Below are 18045 nucleotides of genomic sequence, written 5' to 3'. Positions count from 1 at the left end.
AAAAGGTAATTAGTGGTATTTGCACATAGGGCAGTGACAACCCTCTCTCCATGGGGTACAAAATGCTCTGTGCTTTGTTTTATTAAGATTTGTTGCCCACTTTTGCCCAGGGAAAGCTGTGGCTGCCTCATCCCTGGAAGTGTTCAAGGCTGTGTTGGATGGGGCTTGAAGCACCCTGGGATAGTAGAATGAGTTCCTTCTACAGGGGTTGGAATAACATGCTCTCTTATGTCCCTTCCAACCTAAACCCTTCTGTAATTCGATTATTTAAGTGCTTCCTTTTGGATTTATCCTTTGGTCTATGTTTTGTGATGCTTTTAAGTACTTACAAGATTATGTAATAAAACTGCAAAGAGCTAACAAATGTTTGTTCATTGTGCAAAATATTTTGAAAACTATGACTTTTTTTTTTTCCATTTAACTCAACACTTCCCAAGGTATCTGAGTTTCCTGCTGAGTGGCGATGCAAGTTGCCACGGGAGACTGATGCTGACAGTCCCTGCAGACACAGCTGAAAATCTTGCCTCTGTAACGAGAAATGTCACTGTCAGTCATTCCATTCCTCGTGGAAATGAGGACAAAACCTGCCTACAAGAAGTTTTGGCAGGGAGCTGGGCGCCTCTCGCAGGTGCTCCTGGTGTTCGGATCCCTCCGGCAGGAGCTCGGGGCTGGATCCACAGCTGAGGAGCCCGCAGCACCATCACGATGAGCTCCAGTTCACAATTCAGCCTCTGGCCCTGCAGAACCTACAGATGTGTTTAATTTCCTTCAGCAAAGGACGCACAGCTCCCCTTCAGCGCTCGCAGCCCTTCCATGGGATGTGAGTGAGGCTGCACTGACTCCATCCCGGCCAGTCCGAGCCTGGGAGGGAGCCAGGACTTGTTGCTGCGTTCTAGGAAACCAGCCTGCAGCCTCCCAGACAGAGATTTTCTTTTATTTCATTAGCAAAGCCCCTAAAAGCTGTTCGCTCCTGCCCATAGAAGCAGCCTCTTGCCTTCCACGCTTTATTTGGCGGCGCGAAGGGGCCAAGCCGTGCATGTGGAGGGGGAGGTGGGGGAATCCCATCCCTCTCCCTCTGTTCTCCCTCCCCTTCCTTATCCCTCCTGACGTCTGGGAATTGAGATCTTTAATCTCGCCGAGGAGCAGATGAGGCGCCAGGGCAGCTTCTCGCACGGCTTCCCAATGTAGCCGGAGCCGCGCCCGTCCCGGCTGACTCCGAGAGGTCTGTGCTCCTTCCCCTTCGGGCTGGGGTGGCAGGGATGCCGAGGAGGGGCTCTGCTCTTCTGGGGCATGTGTGGCTACCCCAGAAAGGGCATTTCTGCAGGGTTTTGCTCTCCGGGAAGCTTGGAGCTGGTGCCGGGCAGCGGGGACAGGTCCCGTCCTCGTACGGTGAAGCGGCATCGGGACATTCCCTGCCAGTCTAAAAAGTGCCAGGACTGCCTTGGCGACTCTTCAGGGGCTGTGGCTGTGAGAAATGCACTTTGTTTCTTGGTTCGATTTCTTTTTTTTCCTTCTGTTTTGTGGTTGATAATATAAAACTGCAGGGTATTGCTGCCGGAGAGTATTTGGAAGGGTTTGTTACCTGTGTGGGTTTTTCCCACCTGGAGCTGTGGGTGAGTTCAGCCTGATGGGCTGGGGGAGCTGCAAAAGTTCAGCCTAGAAGTGAAACTTTTTCCTGACTTTTTTTTTAATGTTTCTGCTATGTTTGAGACCTTTTGTTCAACAGTGGAACTGAAATAGAGGAACTTTTCAGGAGAAAACAGAAATGGGTGGATGAATTTGTGGTTTTTAGTCTGTTTTAGGTCCTTTAACCAGCAAAGCACTTGGGGAATGTGGGACAGATTTATTCCCTGCCTTGCTGGTCCCTGTCTCTTCTGCAGGGCTGTCCCTGGCGCTGCTCATGTGTGAGTGGGACACGAGGTGACATTGCTTCTGCCAGCACTTCTGTGCAGAGGCAGTGATGACTTCTGGCATCAGGAAATGTCCCCAGACTGTGACTGTGGAAGATGGAAATAAATCACACTGCCTCCAAATCCTCACCTTTAGTTGTGCTGATTTAAATATGTGACAGGCATATTTTTTTCTTTAACTAAAGCGACTACTTGTAAAATTTCCTGTACAAAAAAGGAGATCTCTGACTGCCTTAACCTCCAAATCTCCTCTGAGCACACAGCTGGAGCAAGTGGAAAGTGGTGTGTCCCCCACACACCCCTATTTTCCAGGCCCTGGAAATACTCACCACTTGCTCCATGTGCTGCTGTCTCCACATTCCTTCCCTGGGGGTGAGTTACAGGAGAGAGGCTCCAGCGTGCTGTGGGCTCCCTGCCTGCCAGCAGGCTGCTGCCACTGGGGTCCCCTCAGCCCCAGGGTCCACACTCAGCCAGGCTGGCTGGTGGCACCACTGATGGCAGAAGTGGATGGGGAGGGACCACAGAGTCCTGGGGTTTGGGATGTGGCACGTGAGCTGTGGAGAGGGAGCTCCTCCAGATGTGTGTCTTCCACCACTTCAGACAGGTGCATTTGTTATCCCTGATTTACAGGTAGGAAAATGAGTGTTGGAGAAGAGGCAGAATGGTGATGGGTTTGCCTCTGAGATGGCAGAAGAGATGAAGACCCTGTTTCTGGCTTTAGTCACAGATCCCCACCCTGGGGTCTAACTGTGCCCAGTCTGGGTTAAAGCCAGAATTAATGTGAGGGTGGGAGGCCCTGGCACAGGGTGCCCAGAGCAGCTGTGGCTGTCCCATCCCTGGCAGTGCCCAAGGCCAGGCTGGAAGGGGCTTACAGCAACCTGGGACAGTGGAAGGTGTCCCTGCCTGTGGCAGGAGGATGGAATACAACCTTGAAGGTCCCTTCCAACCCAAACCAGTCTGTGATTCCATAATATTGAACTCATCCTTACTGACAGCACAGGGTGGAAGCTCCTGCCTGAATCAGAGCCTGGATCAGTGCAGGCTGGAGGAGTTTATTTTTCTGGATTTTGGATCCCATATAACCCTGGTTAACATGAAAAGATGGCACACTAGCTTTTTGCCAGAATTTGGCATCCTGTTTGTCAGCAGAGCTGCACAGAAGTTTCAAGGACCTCAGGAGCAGTTTGGTGGCATCACAAAATAGCCAAAATTAAATTTTAGTTCAAGGAATTTGAGAAATGCTGACTTTTTGCTGCTGTTTGGTACATATACCTCTGCAGCCAGGGCAGGCTCTGCTTTCCTGGAGGTGACAGTCAGAGTCCTGAAACCCACCTATAAAATGTTTGCTGTTTTTTTATAAACAATGACCTCATTTTATTAGCTGGAAAAATAAAGCAAGTGTTTCCCATGGCTAAAGGCTTCGGTTACACTGCAGTTGTTCCATTTATCTTCAATAATCACAGACAGAAAAGGGTGGTTAACAACTCCCTGTTACAACTTGCATGTTTTTCCATTCATTCTTCCAGCAATTGAGATCTGCTTTAAACAGATCATGCCTGGGTCACTCATGTGCATATTTATTTTTTCCTTGAAATCACTACAAAGCTGCTGTCTTTGAAGGGAAACAGGCATTTGCCAGGAGCCTCTACATACCTGTCCATCAAGGTGAATAGAAAAGGTGAATGGAAGTGAAATGTCACTGCAGGAGGTGCAGGGGCTGGTTCTGCCAGAAGCAGTGAGGCTGAAATGTGGAGCACGGAGATGACAAAAGGCCAACAATGTGTGCTTGAAACCTGGTTTGCTGAGACCCAGATGGGGGGGTGGCAGTGCTTCCATCAGGGTGGTTTTCTGCTGACCTGAAACTCCTGACCCAAACTGAACAGCACTGAAATCCAGGCTGGCAAAGCAAAGCCCACTGCAGATGCTCAAGGTCCATGGGCTGAGGCTGGCAGTCAGCTTTGGCCATGCTGCAGAGGTAATTTCTGAGTCAAACTGATCCTCTGCCATGGTTAAGTCTGTCCTGCCTGCTTTCAGTCTGTTCAGCTGAATGAATTAAAGCAAAATTATCCCAGCAAGTCCTGGATATAACTTCTTGGGAATGAAAGAAGTAATAAACCCCTTCTGTATAAACTGTTCACATACAAACTCCACTGGGTCTGTGGATCCCTCCTGCTGCAAAATTGCTTTATCACAGCAACTGATGTCTTTAAATCTGTGGTTTGAGGAGCCTGGCTGCCACAGAATGCTCCTCTCCATGCTTTTCCCCTTATGACTGGTGTGTGCATCCCAGGGACACGAGAATCGTGCTGTCTGTAATGATCTGTATACCTGTAATGATCATGGTCACGATAATCAGAACTAATTACTTCTGTACAGTTAAAACAAAAGTCACTCTGGGATCTATCTGTCCAATCATTGGTCAGTGTTGATGACTTCCATGATCAGAGCAGAGCCCATCACTGAGTTCCACCTCTGAGATTGTCCTGCCCAGAGAGCCCAGCCCCAGGCCCAGGCAGGAGGAGAGGAGTGTCCCCCACCAGGTTTATAAACACAGTTTAGTCCAAGGCACTGAACAACTATATTGGAGAGACCAAAAAGATTAAATAGTGTGTAGGGATTGCAGGAAAATCTGTGTGTTCTTCTCCACCCACCCTTTCAGTGCCATCAGTGATGTCCAGAGCTTGTGGTGCCTTAAACGAGGACAGAAAAAAACTGGATTTTCATGTGGTGAAATACAACTTTTACTTCTCCTTCCTGACATTTGCACTTTTGTAGGTCCTGGTCACAATGCTGATTCACATTTGGTTCTTTCTTGCCTGCCTGCCTGTGGTGAGCCATGTCTGGGGACGAGTGGGCCAAGGTAAGGAGCCTGCCTGCCCTTGTGGGGCTGTTCCCTACATTTTGTCTGTCCCCTGGGATACCCAGCCCTTCCCATTGGCAGTGGCACCACTGTGAGGGGCATTCCCAAAGCCAGGCAGGATTCCAGGGGGCTGCTCTGCTCTGGTGTCTGCTGGTGAAGCTCCAAACAGCTTTTCCCAAGCATGAAGAGATGAGGGGTCAGGGGGCCCATCTGGGGAGAGCCCCTCCATCCCTCCCCACCCCACCAGGCCTTTCCTCATCTCTGGCAGCAATTCAGCCACTCCCTTGCATCAGGGACGCATTTCAGCCTGTGCAAGCAATGAGGGGCTTATGTGATCTGTGGGAGCCTGAGAAATAAGAAGAAAAAGGCTGTTGCTTCTTTAGACACTGCACCTTCCTGCTTTGGGTGTTTGTGGTGAGACGTGGTGCAACATCTGTATCATCCTCTATCATCATACCTGATTCCTCCTGTACCATCCTGCTCCCAAGAGGGACCAGAAAATCCCTACAGCACCTCAGCACAGCCTTTCTGATATGGAAGAACCACGTTTTTGTTATGCCTGAGCGCTCTATGGAAGAGCACAAAGGTTTCTAGAGAGGTGGTGGCCCTGCAGGGCTGGGACAGATGTGTCTCCCTGCTGTGTATCTTCCAGACTTCTACAGTTAAGCCTGGGCTTATCTCCCTGTGAGCTGGAGAGCAAGGTTACAGCATCAAATAGCACTTCTAACACAGGGCAAGGAAACAGTGGAGCTTTCATGGCACTGGGCATCATTTGCATCCAGCACATAATGGTGCTTTAGAGGATGATGTCCTTTCTGGTCTATCCGGGGACATTCTTGTCCTTTTTAACTTCTGGGCTCCTAGAGTGATGCCCAAGGAGCTGGACCACACTTGGCCAAAAGAAGACAGCTCCATGTTTAATCTAATGATGAATTCCCCTCATTGTTCCATGATCTTTTACCATTTCTCTTAGGCATGATTTTAGGATTTGCTTTTTGCCCTTCACCCCTCTTTCCCCTGTTTTCTTTCTTCCTCTTCAGATTTGCCTGGGGTGAGATGTGAATCTGAGCTTTGTTTCCCCAGAATAGTTATCTGCTTGTTGGGCAGCCTGCAGGAAGTCTCTGCAAGGAAAGGTTAAGGCACAGATGTTGGGCTGAGACAAGCAGGAACCTCACTGCCAGCTCTCACTGCTTTCCTGGGTGGTGACATCATGGCAGGGATGTCAGGAGGTGTCTGGGCATCATGCAGGACCAGATTAGGGAGCTGAGGAGCCCTGGGGGACAGTTTGGCAGCACTGAGCAAAAAACTCCAGGTCACCCTAAGATTTATTTTTTTGTGAGTAATTGTAAAGGGAAAGAGATTGGTAACAGCTGCAAATGAGGGGGAGCTCTTGGGTGCAGATGTTTACAGCTTGCTCACTCACTGCAAATTAGGGCATCCTGCTGGAAAGGCAGCTCTGGGCACAGTGTCAGAAGGAGGGGAGAGAAATCTGCTGAGTTGCCATCCTGCATCCAGCCGAGTGAAAAAGTTTCATATGGTGACATTTGTGTGACAGGAATCGTTGATTCCAGGAGTGACACATGAGCTCAGACATCTAGCTGGGGTTAACAGATAGCTGTGAAATCTGGAGATGATAAAGGAATGTGCTGTTTCTTCTCTTTACCTCCTTGTCTGATACTATTCTTTTCCTCAGGATTTGTCATTTAGTTTGCAGTTCCCTGCAGCAAACTGATACAAGCAAACTCTGCCCATGAGTTATGGTCCTGCCAGGAGCTGTTATTTACACTTTATCAGGTTTTCTTTATTTCTTTTCTTTTTTTTTTTTTCATTCCTTCTAAACCCATCTGGTCCTTGGAGCTGCCTCTGAAATGATCTTTCTGCAGGAGTGTGGGATCCATCACCAGAGGAATTTCTGTATTTCTCAGCAGCCCAAGCCTATTGAAGAGCCTTGCTTGAGCCCATTTATCTGTTTGCTGCCCTCCCATTTCAAATATTTGCACTGAACACACCTCCTGTAAGAAAACACTCAGCATGAAAGCTCTGGGGAGAGTCCCCCAAGACATGAAGGGTTCAGAGAAAGCCCCCACCTCTGGGGAAGCTGCTTTACCTTTCTGCAGGGCTATAAAATGAGCACCTGAGGAACTCCCCTTTGCACAGGAGGCCCCAGGCCTGCAGAGGTGCAAGGGGACTGCAGGAGCTGCCACGCAGCCCCAGGGGATGCTGAGGACTTGCCTGGGGTGGGGAAGGTTCCCTTTGTACTACAACTACTCCCACATCCTCAGAGGAGAAGCACATGTGGGTTTGGTGGGAGGAATTGCGCCCATAACAGCATGGACACGTCTCTTCCTCCCCAGGGTCAGGGCGGCTGAAACTCACTGTCCTTTCAGAAGACAGGCTCCAGATGAAGTGGAAAGAGACTGAAGGGAACATCAGTGGTTACAAAGTTCGGGTAAAGCCCATGGCAGGTACGTGCTGACAGCCTGGACATGAGTCCCAGCACAGATTCCCTTGTGAGAGAGGGACCGAGCTCCACCTTTTGTCTGCAGCACCACAGGACCTAAACACGAGCATTGCTTAGACCTTCAGGGAATAGAGACAAGGCAGAGGGAGTTATCCACAGCCTGTGCTGCTCTCAAGTGCTGGTTTCACTGGGCTGTACGTGCTGCATTGCCAAGGAGCCTCTCTGTAGTGCCACCCCATGCACAGGCCCTTTATCACTCATTCACAGGAAAGAGATGAAATTCAGCTCTCTTCATTCTGGGGGAAAGGTTTAGGCAGAAACGCTGTTCTTTGGGACTCTGTGAGACAAAACTGAAAAAGCCTCATTGCCTGGCTCTTCTGTGGGAGCTCCTGCGGGGACACGGAATGGGAAGCCCTTGACCCTATTTGTGTGGGTAGGCTCATCCCTCTAGCTCCCTACCCCTACTCCCTGATCTGAGATGTTGAACCTGGTGCTGTTGGAAGGACACCATGTCCCTCAGCAGGGAGGGAGCATCCTCGGTGGTGGCTGCCATTCGGTTCCCAGTCGCTGCCGCCTTCCCAGTGAGCCGGAAAAGGGATGTGCAGGGCAGGAGTGCGGGCGGCAGCTCCTGTGATCATCCACCCGTTTTTAGCTCAGCCCCCACCTGTTTCCCAGGCTGGAGCAGGAGGTTTCTCATTCCTTCCCTTCCCGGCTCCTCCCCAGAGCTCCAGCTCAGCAGAGATTGATGGGCATCCCGGGAATGCAGGGAATCCCTGGCGCTCCCAGCACATGCCTGAGGCTTTCCCTCGCAGGCTGGGGAGTTTCCAGCCCTAGGCAGGAGCACGGGGATGGCTGGGTCACAAACAATCCGTCTCCACAATTTAAAGCTTGCAGCCCTTTCCTGGTCGGAGGGGTTTAGGGAGCTGCTGTGCCTGTGTTTTGTGCAGCACAGAGCCCACGGGGCAGCAATCGCAGCCTTGCTGCCTCTGCTCACTGTCCTGGCAACACAGAAACCAGTTCTTGGCTGGTCAAAGCATCCCCATCCCAGGACAGGGTCCAACAGCTTGGGACATGGCTGTGGAGGGGTCTGGAGGTAGTGCCAGCCCCAGAAATGAGCTGTGCCCTGCAGGCAGCAGCTACCCCTGGAGACAGATGGGGCAGAGACAGCACAGCTGGGATAAGTGAGATGAGTCCAAGTGCCAGTGGTGACCTCCAGAGACACCGAGTCACTTCCTCATTTTGTCACATATGACCTCAATCAGTTGTGTGTTTCCATAAGCGGTTGCCAGTCTTTACACTCTTTTTTTTACACCAGCTTTTCATTCAACAGCTCCTTGGGAAGCTGGTGAGAGTTGCACTAATACTGGGTGGGAAGTAATTTTCTAATTTGGGCACTCCTCAAAATTTAAAACATAAATAGGAGCTGACTGTGGTCCCTAGGCAGACATTCCCTGCATTTCAGTGCTGCTTTTGCTACTGTCAGCTTAAATTTAAGCTCTGACAGGCTCTGAACTGTGGCTTCATCCCACCTCAGGGGACTCGGAACAAGAAGTCATGCTGAAAACCAAGACTCCCAAAGCCACGGTGGGAGGGCTGAGCCCCACCAAGGAATACACCCTGCAGGTCTACGTGCTCAATGGCTCCCAGGAAGCCCTGTTTGCCAAGAGGAAATTTGTGAGTAAGTGCAGAGGGCTAAATTTTACCACTCCTGAGGCTCTTGGGGCCCATCCTCTGGCACACACCCTGCAGACTGCTTGGCAGTCACAGAGCCTGGTACTATTTTGGATGGAAGGTTATAAAGGGAGATGGGGAAGACCCAGGGGATGAGGGAGGGACTGTGGCTCACAGGCCTCTCTAGATGTGCAGTTTCTCTGTTTTTGGTCTTCTTACAGTAGAGGAGCTCAAAAATGCATCCCAGACTAGGAATAACCGGAGGACTGCAGGAGATACGTCAGGAAAGAATCTCACCTCCTCGGGGAGCTCGGCAGCTGAGCACAGTGGGGTGGCAGAGGCCACCCCACCACCCCTGAACACTGCCCTGTCACAGACAGGTGGGTGCTCTCACCATCCTGGAGTCACACAGGATGGATTTTGTGCCACCCTACCACAGCTGGAGCATCCAGCTGTCCCTAAAACCATTCCCATTTTCTCCCTGCCATCTTCCTTACAGAGATATTCTTTCAGTGAGTCTTGCTAGCCTGGTCTCATTCTTTGCATACGATCCTTAGCTACAGAAACACAGTAAAGCACCTAAAAAGATTTGCCCCTCATTCCAGCCAAGCTGAAAATGCACGTGCAGGTATCCAAATTCAGCAGATGCAAACTTATCCTTCAACTGAATGTGGATCCTTGGAGAACAATCTGCTCCCTGAGCTTTTCCCTAAGCTCTGTGTCACAGGACTGGCTGCGGGTGCTTTACAAGAAGGATTTCCTCAACCTCCCTGGCTCAGGACTCTCTGTAACTACAGAGTCTCATGTTTCCATGACCTCAAAAGGGAATTACACTTGTTAATGGAAGGAAAATCCATCAGGGCCATTATCCAAAAAGTCTTGCACTAGCTTGGGGTGTTTGGAAGTAACAGATTGGTGAGCTCCGGAGAACAACTGGGTATGAGGTGCCATGGGATGCTTTCCCTGATTTATATTTTATAAACATTCATTGTTTTTCATCATTTAAGTTAATGGGAAGGACAAATTTGCTGATGTGATCCATTTTTAACATTAGCTTCCGAGCAGGCATGCAGCCCTCTCAAAGAAGAATGAATGAAGGTGGTGTCAGTCTGTCCACCCATAAAGCTGTAGGAATTTTACCCTCTCTGAGCCCCTACACCTGTGCCAAATGTGGCTTAAATCAGCTGAGGAGTGGGGCTGCATGCGAGTAACACAGTTAGGGACAATGGAATTTTTCTCTTTCGAGCACAGCAAAGGACAGAGCTGAAAAGAAAAGGCAGAAGGGGATTCAGCCAAAGAGCTCAGGAGAAATGACAAGAAACCAGCCCAGTGTGGAGGCCAGCATGACAGAAACAACATCAACAACCCCAAAATCATCCCCGCGCACTCCTGCAAACGCAGAGCCAGAGTCCCCAGGAAAGGAAAAACCTCCAAAGGATTCACTGAGGCGAGGTGAGAGGGGGTTCAAACATGTCTTGCTCCTTCTTCCCTGCTGATTTCCCTAACACTCACTGAATTTCCAGCCAACCCTCTGCCCCCCCAGAGTACAGTGCTGCTGGTTGTGCTTCCAATCACTAGGTCATGCTTTGGGAGCTGACAGAGCTCACTGGAGAAATTTGGAGTTCTGTAGAGCAACATGAATTCTCAGGAAAGCTGGAGTTGGGCCAAAAATTCCTTCCAGATGATTTAATTTATTGATTTTAATTGATTTGGCTCCATTCTCTCTTCATGTTGTCATCTCCCTCTGCTTCTGGCAGATTCATGTAAGCATTTGTGTTCTTCAGCAGAGCACCCCCAGCCATGGACCTTTCCAAAGTGTTTTCTTTCCAGACACCAGGGGTGTCTTTTCCACGGGGGTTTGTTACCTGGCCTGCTCCTCCTTCTGGACTGTTTCACAGATAATTGATCCATGAGGACCCTTCACATTCAGCTGAGATTGTGATGGCTCCCAGCTCTGCTGAAAGGGTGGGAATGGGATGGGCCAGAACATCCCCTTTGTCCCAGCAGAAATCCCTGTCTGTGATAGGAGATATACCTCCTTGGAGCCTGATAAATCTTAATGGGATCATCTGTTTCCCCTCCACCAAGGATGGAAAATTCCCCATCTGAGAAATACTCAAGGAAGATGCATTCAATTAGCAACATGCCTTGTCTTATCCTCTGTTAAGCTGAAGGCCTGGGGTGGGGAGAAAGGCAGAGCTGGAGTATCCACGGTGCCAGCAGGTTTTTACGGAGTGATTTGATTTAATATAAAGCCATGAAATAATTGTAGCCCACAGGGGATCTCGTGATGGAATGGAATTAAGCAATCACCTGCAATTCGTGGGGACTTAGGCTAGATAAAAGGAAGCACTGGGCTGGGGCAGAGATGGAATGGAGCTGACAGCTTGCAGAGAGCAGTGCTTGGGTTAGCACACGCTTCCTGACAGCTTTAACCCCTTCTTTGCAGAGGTGCAGCTGCACACCACTCCATTTCGAGGTGCTGAGATGGGTTATCCTTGGCTCCGTGGTTTTCACAGGATGCTGGCATGTGCCAGACTGGCAGATGGTCTGTTCCACCATCCAGACAAGGCCTTGCACAGCACAATTGCTTTTATCTTTAAACTCTAGCAGGTTTTCCTCCTTACAATTGCTTCTCTCAATATCAAACCTTTTCCCTCCAGGCTCCCAGTTTCAGTGTGACACTCCTGCAATGATCGATATCGTCCTGCTTGTGGATGGCTCCTGGAGCATTGGGCGCAACAATTTCAAGCTCATTAAGGAGTTCCTGAGCAATTTGATTTCCCCATTCAGTATTGCAGAAGACAAGATAAGAGTAGGTAGGACATGCTCCAGTTTCCGGACCTTGGGATGCTGATCTCTTGTCCCTGTGGTTATCTGCTCCTCTTGGGAGCTGTTATCTCTTTAGGATGGGCTCCTAGAGCTGCTCTTGGAAGCTTTTCCCATCTGGCAGCAAGCTCTGGCCTCTAGTGGCTGTGAAAAATATCTGCACAGTGAACAGAAGTGCTGTCCTTGGGCAGCCCTAGGTCGGGTGGTGATGCTGAGATACTTTTGTGATTTGCTGCCATCTCTGATGAGGTGCTCAGCCACCAGAGCACTGGGTGCAGTGAGTTCAGAGGGGAGTGGGGCTGCTTCCAGCTCCGAGTGATGCTGACAGCCAGGCTGTACATGAAATAGTGTAAATTCTTCTCAGCCCTTGCAGGTGATTGTTTGACCCGGATTGACCTTGACACCTCATCAAATACCTCTGATCATCATGCCAGGGGCGTGTACCCCTGCACCCCGTGGGGTCTGAGGCATCCCATGGCACGCATGACATCCAGCATGGCAGGACTGTAGAATCATAGGATGGTGGAACATCCTGATTTAGGAGAGACCCACAAGGATCATCGGGTCCAAGTCCTGGCCCTGCACAGAACACCCTGAGGATCCCACCCTGTGCCTGAGAGCATTGTCCAAACATTCCTGGAGCTCTGTGAGGCCTGGGACTGTGACCACTGCCCTGGGGAACATGTTCAGTGCCCCACCACCCTCTGGGGGAAGAGCCTTTTCCCGACATCCAGTCTAAACCTCCCCTGACTCAACTTCATGCTATTTTCTCAGAACCGTGCAGAGAAGTGGAGTCACAAGCCCCATCTGCTCACCCCCAGCCCCTGTCATTATTCTGTGTCATGTTCCCTGCCAGTGCTGACACCGGTTCCCAGAGTGGGCCTCCTGCAGCTCACCCGGGCTGGCTCGGTGCCCAGAGCTCCTGTCTTCCCCAGGGCTGTCCCAGTACAGCAGTGACCCCCGCACCGAGTGGGATCTGAGCGCTTACTCCACCAGGGAACAGGTGCTGGAGGCCGTGAGGAATTTGCGGTACAAAGGTGGCAACACCTTTACAGGTAACTCCACCTTGCAGGGCTCTAAGCAGCCACAGTGGGGGAAGCTGTTCCCTTGGATAATGTGCTCTGTGGGGTCTGTGGCCACTGGGGAGCAGAGAAAACAGTAAAGGCATGGGGGTTTTTTGGAAGGCTGTGGCACAACCTCCATCTCTGCCCCTCCCCAGGTCTGGCACTGACCCACGTCCTGGAGCAGAATCTGAAACCAGATGCTGGTGCCCGGCTGGAGGCTGAGAAGTTGGTAATCCTCCTGACTGATGGGAAATCCCAGGATGATGCCAACCTGGCTGCTCAGACCTTGAAAAACCTGGGCATAGAGATATTTGCCATTGGTAAGATCACAGCCATGAATAAGCTGTAGGACAAAGCTAGCCTGTTTTGGGTCATCTTCAAATTGAAGGTTATGTTCCCTCAACTTTGACAGAAGCATCCTGAGGCTGTAGAACTGAGGTAGTGGGTGAGACCTCATTACACTGTGGCTCAGATGAAAATTAACTCATTTGTTCAGCCCAGGCAGTGTCTTCAAAGGATTTTTTATTTTTTTGGAGAAAATATTCACATGAGATATTTCATACCTCCCTTCTAAAGACCTTTGGAAGCCTCAGGGACCAGTGCCATGAAAACAATAATCTCAGCAGTGGAATTAGGCAAGAGAACATTGTATTGGGCATAGCAGGAGACCTCCTGTATAATTACTGCCTCTCACAACTTCCCATTTCTCTGAATAACAACATTATCTGCTTTTCACTGTCTGGCAGCAACACCAAGACACAGAATGGCCTTGAGCAGCTCTGGCCTTGAGGACCACAAGAGGTCTGCTGGAAACTGATACATAAGCAAGACAGTTACATAAAAACTCTCCTAAAATTGCAATCTCCAAAAGTTTAAGTGCTAATTTATGCTGGGAACATGCAAGTGAGGGTTCATTGCATAGGGTTATGCCGGTAAGTGGCTTTTATGGAGGGAAGAGAGCTGCTGAGCCTCCTTGACCAGTGCTGGGGAACCTTGAACTTAGCTCTGGGAAGCAAATTGAGTTGTACTGTGGAGCTTGGTCAGCAGAGAGTTAATGAGGAGGGGGAGCTGAAGGATGGGGATGGAGGATGCTGTGTGATGGAGAAGTTCTGTTATATAAACGGGCTGCTTTTTGCTCATCCCTGGCTCTGTTGAAATGCAATGTGATGTTCTGATGAACAACAGGCGCTCTGTGGGGAGCGCTGGCACCTCATAAATATAAAATGGTTGTTTGTTCATTCAGTCCCTCATCCGTTTATGCCAGCTGCCTCTCGGGTTGAGAAATATCTACCTTTCTGATAGCAAAGCCTGCAAGTGGTGAGGAGGCAGGAAAACAGAAGGAAGATTCACCGGGCTGTCTCCAGGCCGCTAAAAGCCTTGTGAGCTGAAAGCTCTTCCCAGGCTGGGCTGAGGTGGCTGCTGCAGGAAAGCCCAGGGCCACTAAAGACACCACTGTGACAGTGGAGAGATGGGGAGGCTGTGCTTGGAGAGCAGGGGGGTGGTGAACCCATCTGTGGGAGTCCCTCTGCTCATCTCTGGGAGCTTCTCGTTCTCTGGCCGCAGGGGTGAAGAACGCGGACGAGGCGGAGCTGAGGCAGGTGGCCTCGGAGCCGCTGGAGCTCACCGTGTACAACGTGCTGGACTTCCCCCTGCTCAGCTCCCTGGTGGGCAAACTCACACGGGTCCTGTGCACCAGGATCAAGGAGAGGAGCCACAAGGAAAACACAGGTGAAGTGGGACCTCCTCGGAGAGGGCTGAGCTTCCTGCTGCTCATCATCCCCCTTCCTCTTGGAGGAAAAAAATCACCTAATGACAGCAATTACCATTACAGGGAAAAGGGGCTTCCTTTCCCTCTTTCTTTTTCGTGTGGTGTGATAAATGTGCTGTAACCGTCTCCTTTTCTGAGTTTCTTCCAACCAAAAAGAGGCAGAAAAAGCAGAACTAATATGAAATATACCAGGGAAAGTGTATGGGGTAAATGTGGAATAGGATGAGGAGATGATAAAACACATGTTTTGTTTTCTCCACTGAACTTTCAATGTTGAATTTCCAAGGCATTTTCAAATTCAAATCAAGCAGCCATTTCTTTCCTTTGCTGGGGAGCAGCTTGCATGATGAAGAGCACGAAGAACCACTCCAGATGTTAGCTTAGATCCTCAGGAGAAATATAGTGTACATATTTCTATCTCTTTTTGCTCTAAGATTGACCTAAACAGAATAAGAACATCTAAATTCCAAACATTATTTTATTTTAATGCTCTGGACATTCATATAAACAAATTAATTTATTCTTATTTCTTTGTATTTGACATAATTAGACATTATACAAAGGTGAAGGTTAGGCTGAAAAGAAATGAGCTTCTCCAAAAAGAAAACAAAGTAATTTTTGCTTGTTAATTTTGGCCAATTTTTGTGACTGAGGAACGCAGACTTGTGTTGAAGAATTATTTGCAGCACCCAGCAAAATACATAGCTTGCTCTTTATGGAGTATTTATGTTCTCTGTACAGCCAGTTTTAAAATATTTCAGAGCAGTCTGGAACAGTTTCTATACTCTATAGGGAAGGAGACTGCAACTTGATTTGAAAAATGTCACTCATATTTATGAGCTGGAAAGTACGTTTGGCATAAGAAGTGTGAATATAAGAAAATAACTGTGTTTTTAATTCCTAGGCAGCACTGTGAAAGACACCCCTGTGAACACGGGTTCTCAGCTCAGCCCAACTGACCTGAAAATATCTGCTGTGACCTCCAAGAGCATGCACCTGGCCTGGAGCCCTCCTCTGAGGCCCCCGAAGAAATACAGGGTTGTGTATTACCCATCCAAGGGGGGGACCCCCAAGGAGGTGAGAGACCTTTCCCTGGACACCTGAGACTGACACAGCTTCCAGATGGTGGCTGAGACTTTAAGTAGGCTTGGGTGGACAAAATAGAGGGTGGCAGTGGGACATCAGTTAAGCCAGAGATGAGAATGAATGCACAATGAGTGTAAATGTGATGAGGTTATAGGGTGGTGAGATAGAAGACATTGATTTTCCTCTTAGCCAGTGTTATCCCCTCCCTCAATCATGTGTTTTGACTCAAAGAGGACACTCAGGTACAGAGAGCTGTCCAAGAATACTCATCTGTGATGGATATGATTTAAAAAAGCAAATCCAAATTGTGGATGAATTTCCATTGATTTCAGTGAGAGCACGACTAGAGTCTTGTGCTCAGTGTTTGCACAAATTCAGGGCTTAGAGGACAGGAATCCTTTCTGCCTCTCACCTCTATGTTTTGGAGAGATTTTACCTAGCACAGAGCACACCTGGGCTTCACGTTTCCGTGCACACATCTGCCATGGAGGAGCCACAGTGGCCAGGGATGGCCAGTTCAGCCATTCCATTGCTGAAGAGCACCTCCCTGCCTTGTGCCTGCAGGTGGTTCTGGAGGGAGCAGTGTCCTCTGTGCAGCTGTCCAACCTGACCTCGCACACGGAGTACCTGGTGTCGGTGATCCCCGTGTACGGCACAGCCGCGGGGGACGGGCTGAGAGGCGTCACCTCCACACGTAGGTCGTGAGTAGAGACAATTGTGCTGATGGCTGGTGGTGGGAGGTGAGCAGACATCACTCTCTGACCATCTCAGACTGGAGCCTGCCTTGTGGATTTCCCAGCTCAAGTTCAGCCTGCCTACAGCTCTTTATCTGTGGAGGTGCTCAGAACTCAACCAGACAAGACCCTGAGCAACCTGTTCTTTGAGCAGCTGGTTGGGACTAAGACCTCCAGGGATCCTTTCCATCTTTGTCATTCTGCAAAAACACCCTGCTAGAAATATATTGCAGCTCTTTGCTGGTTTTTGTTTTTAATCCATGGTCTCCAAGTGAATTAAACTCTCTGTAACATAGAGACTGTGTTAGACATGGGGTAGGTGCCCACCAGCTTGCAGCAGCTGTTGTCAAGCCAGCTTTGTCCCCTGGGTTTTGAGTTGTTTCAGACCTCATAACTGAAGGTACCTTTGTGCCTTATTTTTCTCTTTAGTGCCTTTGTCTTCCCCTCGCTCCCTGCGTGTCTCTGAGCTGAGCCACAACAGTCTGAGGCTGAGCTGGAAAGCAGCCCAGGGTGCCACACACTACCTGGTGCTCTGCTCTGCAGCCCCTGATGGAGCAGAGGACTATACAACAGAGGTAGAGTTTGTGACAACAGTGATAATATCATTTTTTTTGTCTGTCTGGGCTGAGTTTAGTGCTAGCTCTAAGCTTTGGCAATTGGTATCATGTGGTCAAAGAAAAAAAATGTGTCAGAATTATTGCCAGAAACAGCTTTCATAAAAGATTTATGGTTTGTCTTAGAACGATTTATAACTGAATGTTAATTTCATGTGGGAAATTAAGGCATGGGAGAAATCTGGCTGCTTCCTGGGGCCCTGGAAAAAAAGGGTACTGAACTCATATCCTTGTAGCCCCAAGTGTAATCACTGTATCGTTGAGGCTGTACATAAACATCTTGACTGTGTGTATCTTTAAATGTTAATTGAAGATGTGTTGGGGCGGATTTTACCGACATCTGAAAAGAGCCCTACAACACTGCAGATGAATAAAACAATGTTTGATGAATGGAAAATCCTTAAAAACATCTAAGAACCTATTGTTGTGCATTATCTGGATGCATGCCTTATCTGGAGTATCTGTAAGCTGAGGACATGAATTTTAAAAAACAAAGTGTGTGGGGAGGAACATTTATTGCCTCTTGACTAAGATTCCCCCTTTGAATGCACAGCAATAGGGGCAATTTCAAAGCAAAACAATTAATAGTCTGCTTTCAGGGCACAATCATGGGGTTTTTTCTAAGATTCAGAACACTGGAAGCAACACCAACACTCAAATTTGTATTTCAACATACTAAAACATTTCCACAGTCACCTGACCTGCTCCCTGCAAGAGTGCAATGCTCCAGACCTATGGGATGTCTGCAAAACCAGCATTAAAATGTTCCCATCTTCTTACAAGCTGTGCTCCCATGGGTGCAGGCTCCTGAACGTGCCCGTGGTGTTTCTGCAGGAGCAGAGCTGTGCCCGTGCCGTGCTGGCAGCAGATGGCAGCAGCCCTGCCTCTGCCACAGCTTCCCTTGTCTGGGAAAAGCGGGATCACAGCTCTTGGATACCCCCTGGTCCAAGCCAGAGCAGCAGCAGCGTTTTGGTGTGAGAGGGCTGTGCGGGTTAGGAGGAGGTGCTGTGCATCCCCAGAGGGTTTGGTGTCCCAGGACAAGAGAGGC

At 49.3% G+C, this 18045-nt stretch overlaps 1 protein-coding gene across 1 annotated transcript in view; it reads left to right on the top strand.

Moving 5' to 3' along the window:
* Positions 1–1153: 1153 nt before the first annotated feature.
* COL20A1 (collagen type XX alpha 1 chain) overlaps positions 1154–18045 on the top strand; it is a 49902-nt gene continuing 33010 nt past the window's right edge. Inside the window, exons 1-13 of the mRNA XM_005524797.3 lie at positions 1154–1222; positions 4686–4770; positions 7125–7235; positions 8766–8909; positions 9124–9282; positions 10154–10354; positions 11566–11721; positions 12667–12786; positions 12951–13115; positions 14359–14523; positions 15468–15640; positions 16214–16343; positions 16813–16958. Coding sequence (XP_005524854.1) covers positions 4698–4770; positions 7125–7235; positions 8766–8909; positions 9124–9282; positions 10154–10354; positions 11566–11721; positions 12667–12786; positions 12951–13115; positions 14359–14523; positions 15468–15640; positions 16214–16343; positions 16813–16958 — 1743 coding nt within the window. The 5' untranslated portion in view covers positions 1154–1222; positions 4686–4697. The remainder of the gene's footprint in view (positions 1223–4685; positions 4771–7124; positions 7236–8765; positions 8910–9123; positions 9283–10153; positions 10355–11565; positions 11722–12666; positions 12787–12950; positions 13116–14358; positions 14524–15467; positions 15641–16213; positions 16344–16812; positions 16959–18045) is intronic.

Source organism: Pseudopodoces humilis, chromosome 19, assembly GCF_049639895.1.
Source record: "Pseudopodoces humilis isolate 2021_Gansu_Grassland_sample_001 chromosome 19, ASM4963989v1, whole genome shotgun sequence".
NCBI classification, from domain to species: Eukaryota; Metazoa; Chordata; class Aves; order Passeriformes; family Paridae; genus Pseudopodoces; species Pseudopodoces humilis.
This window is presented reverse-complemented; position numbering and strand designations above follow the sequence as displayed.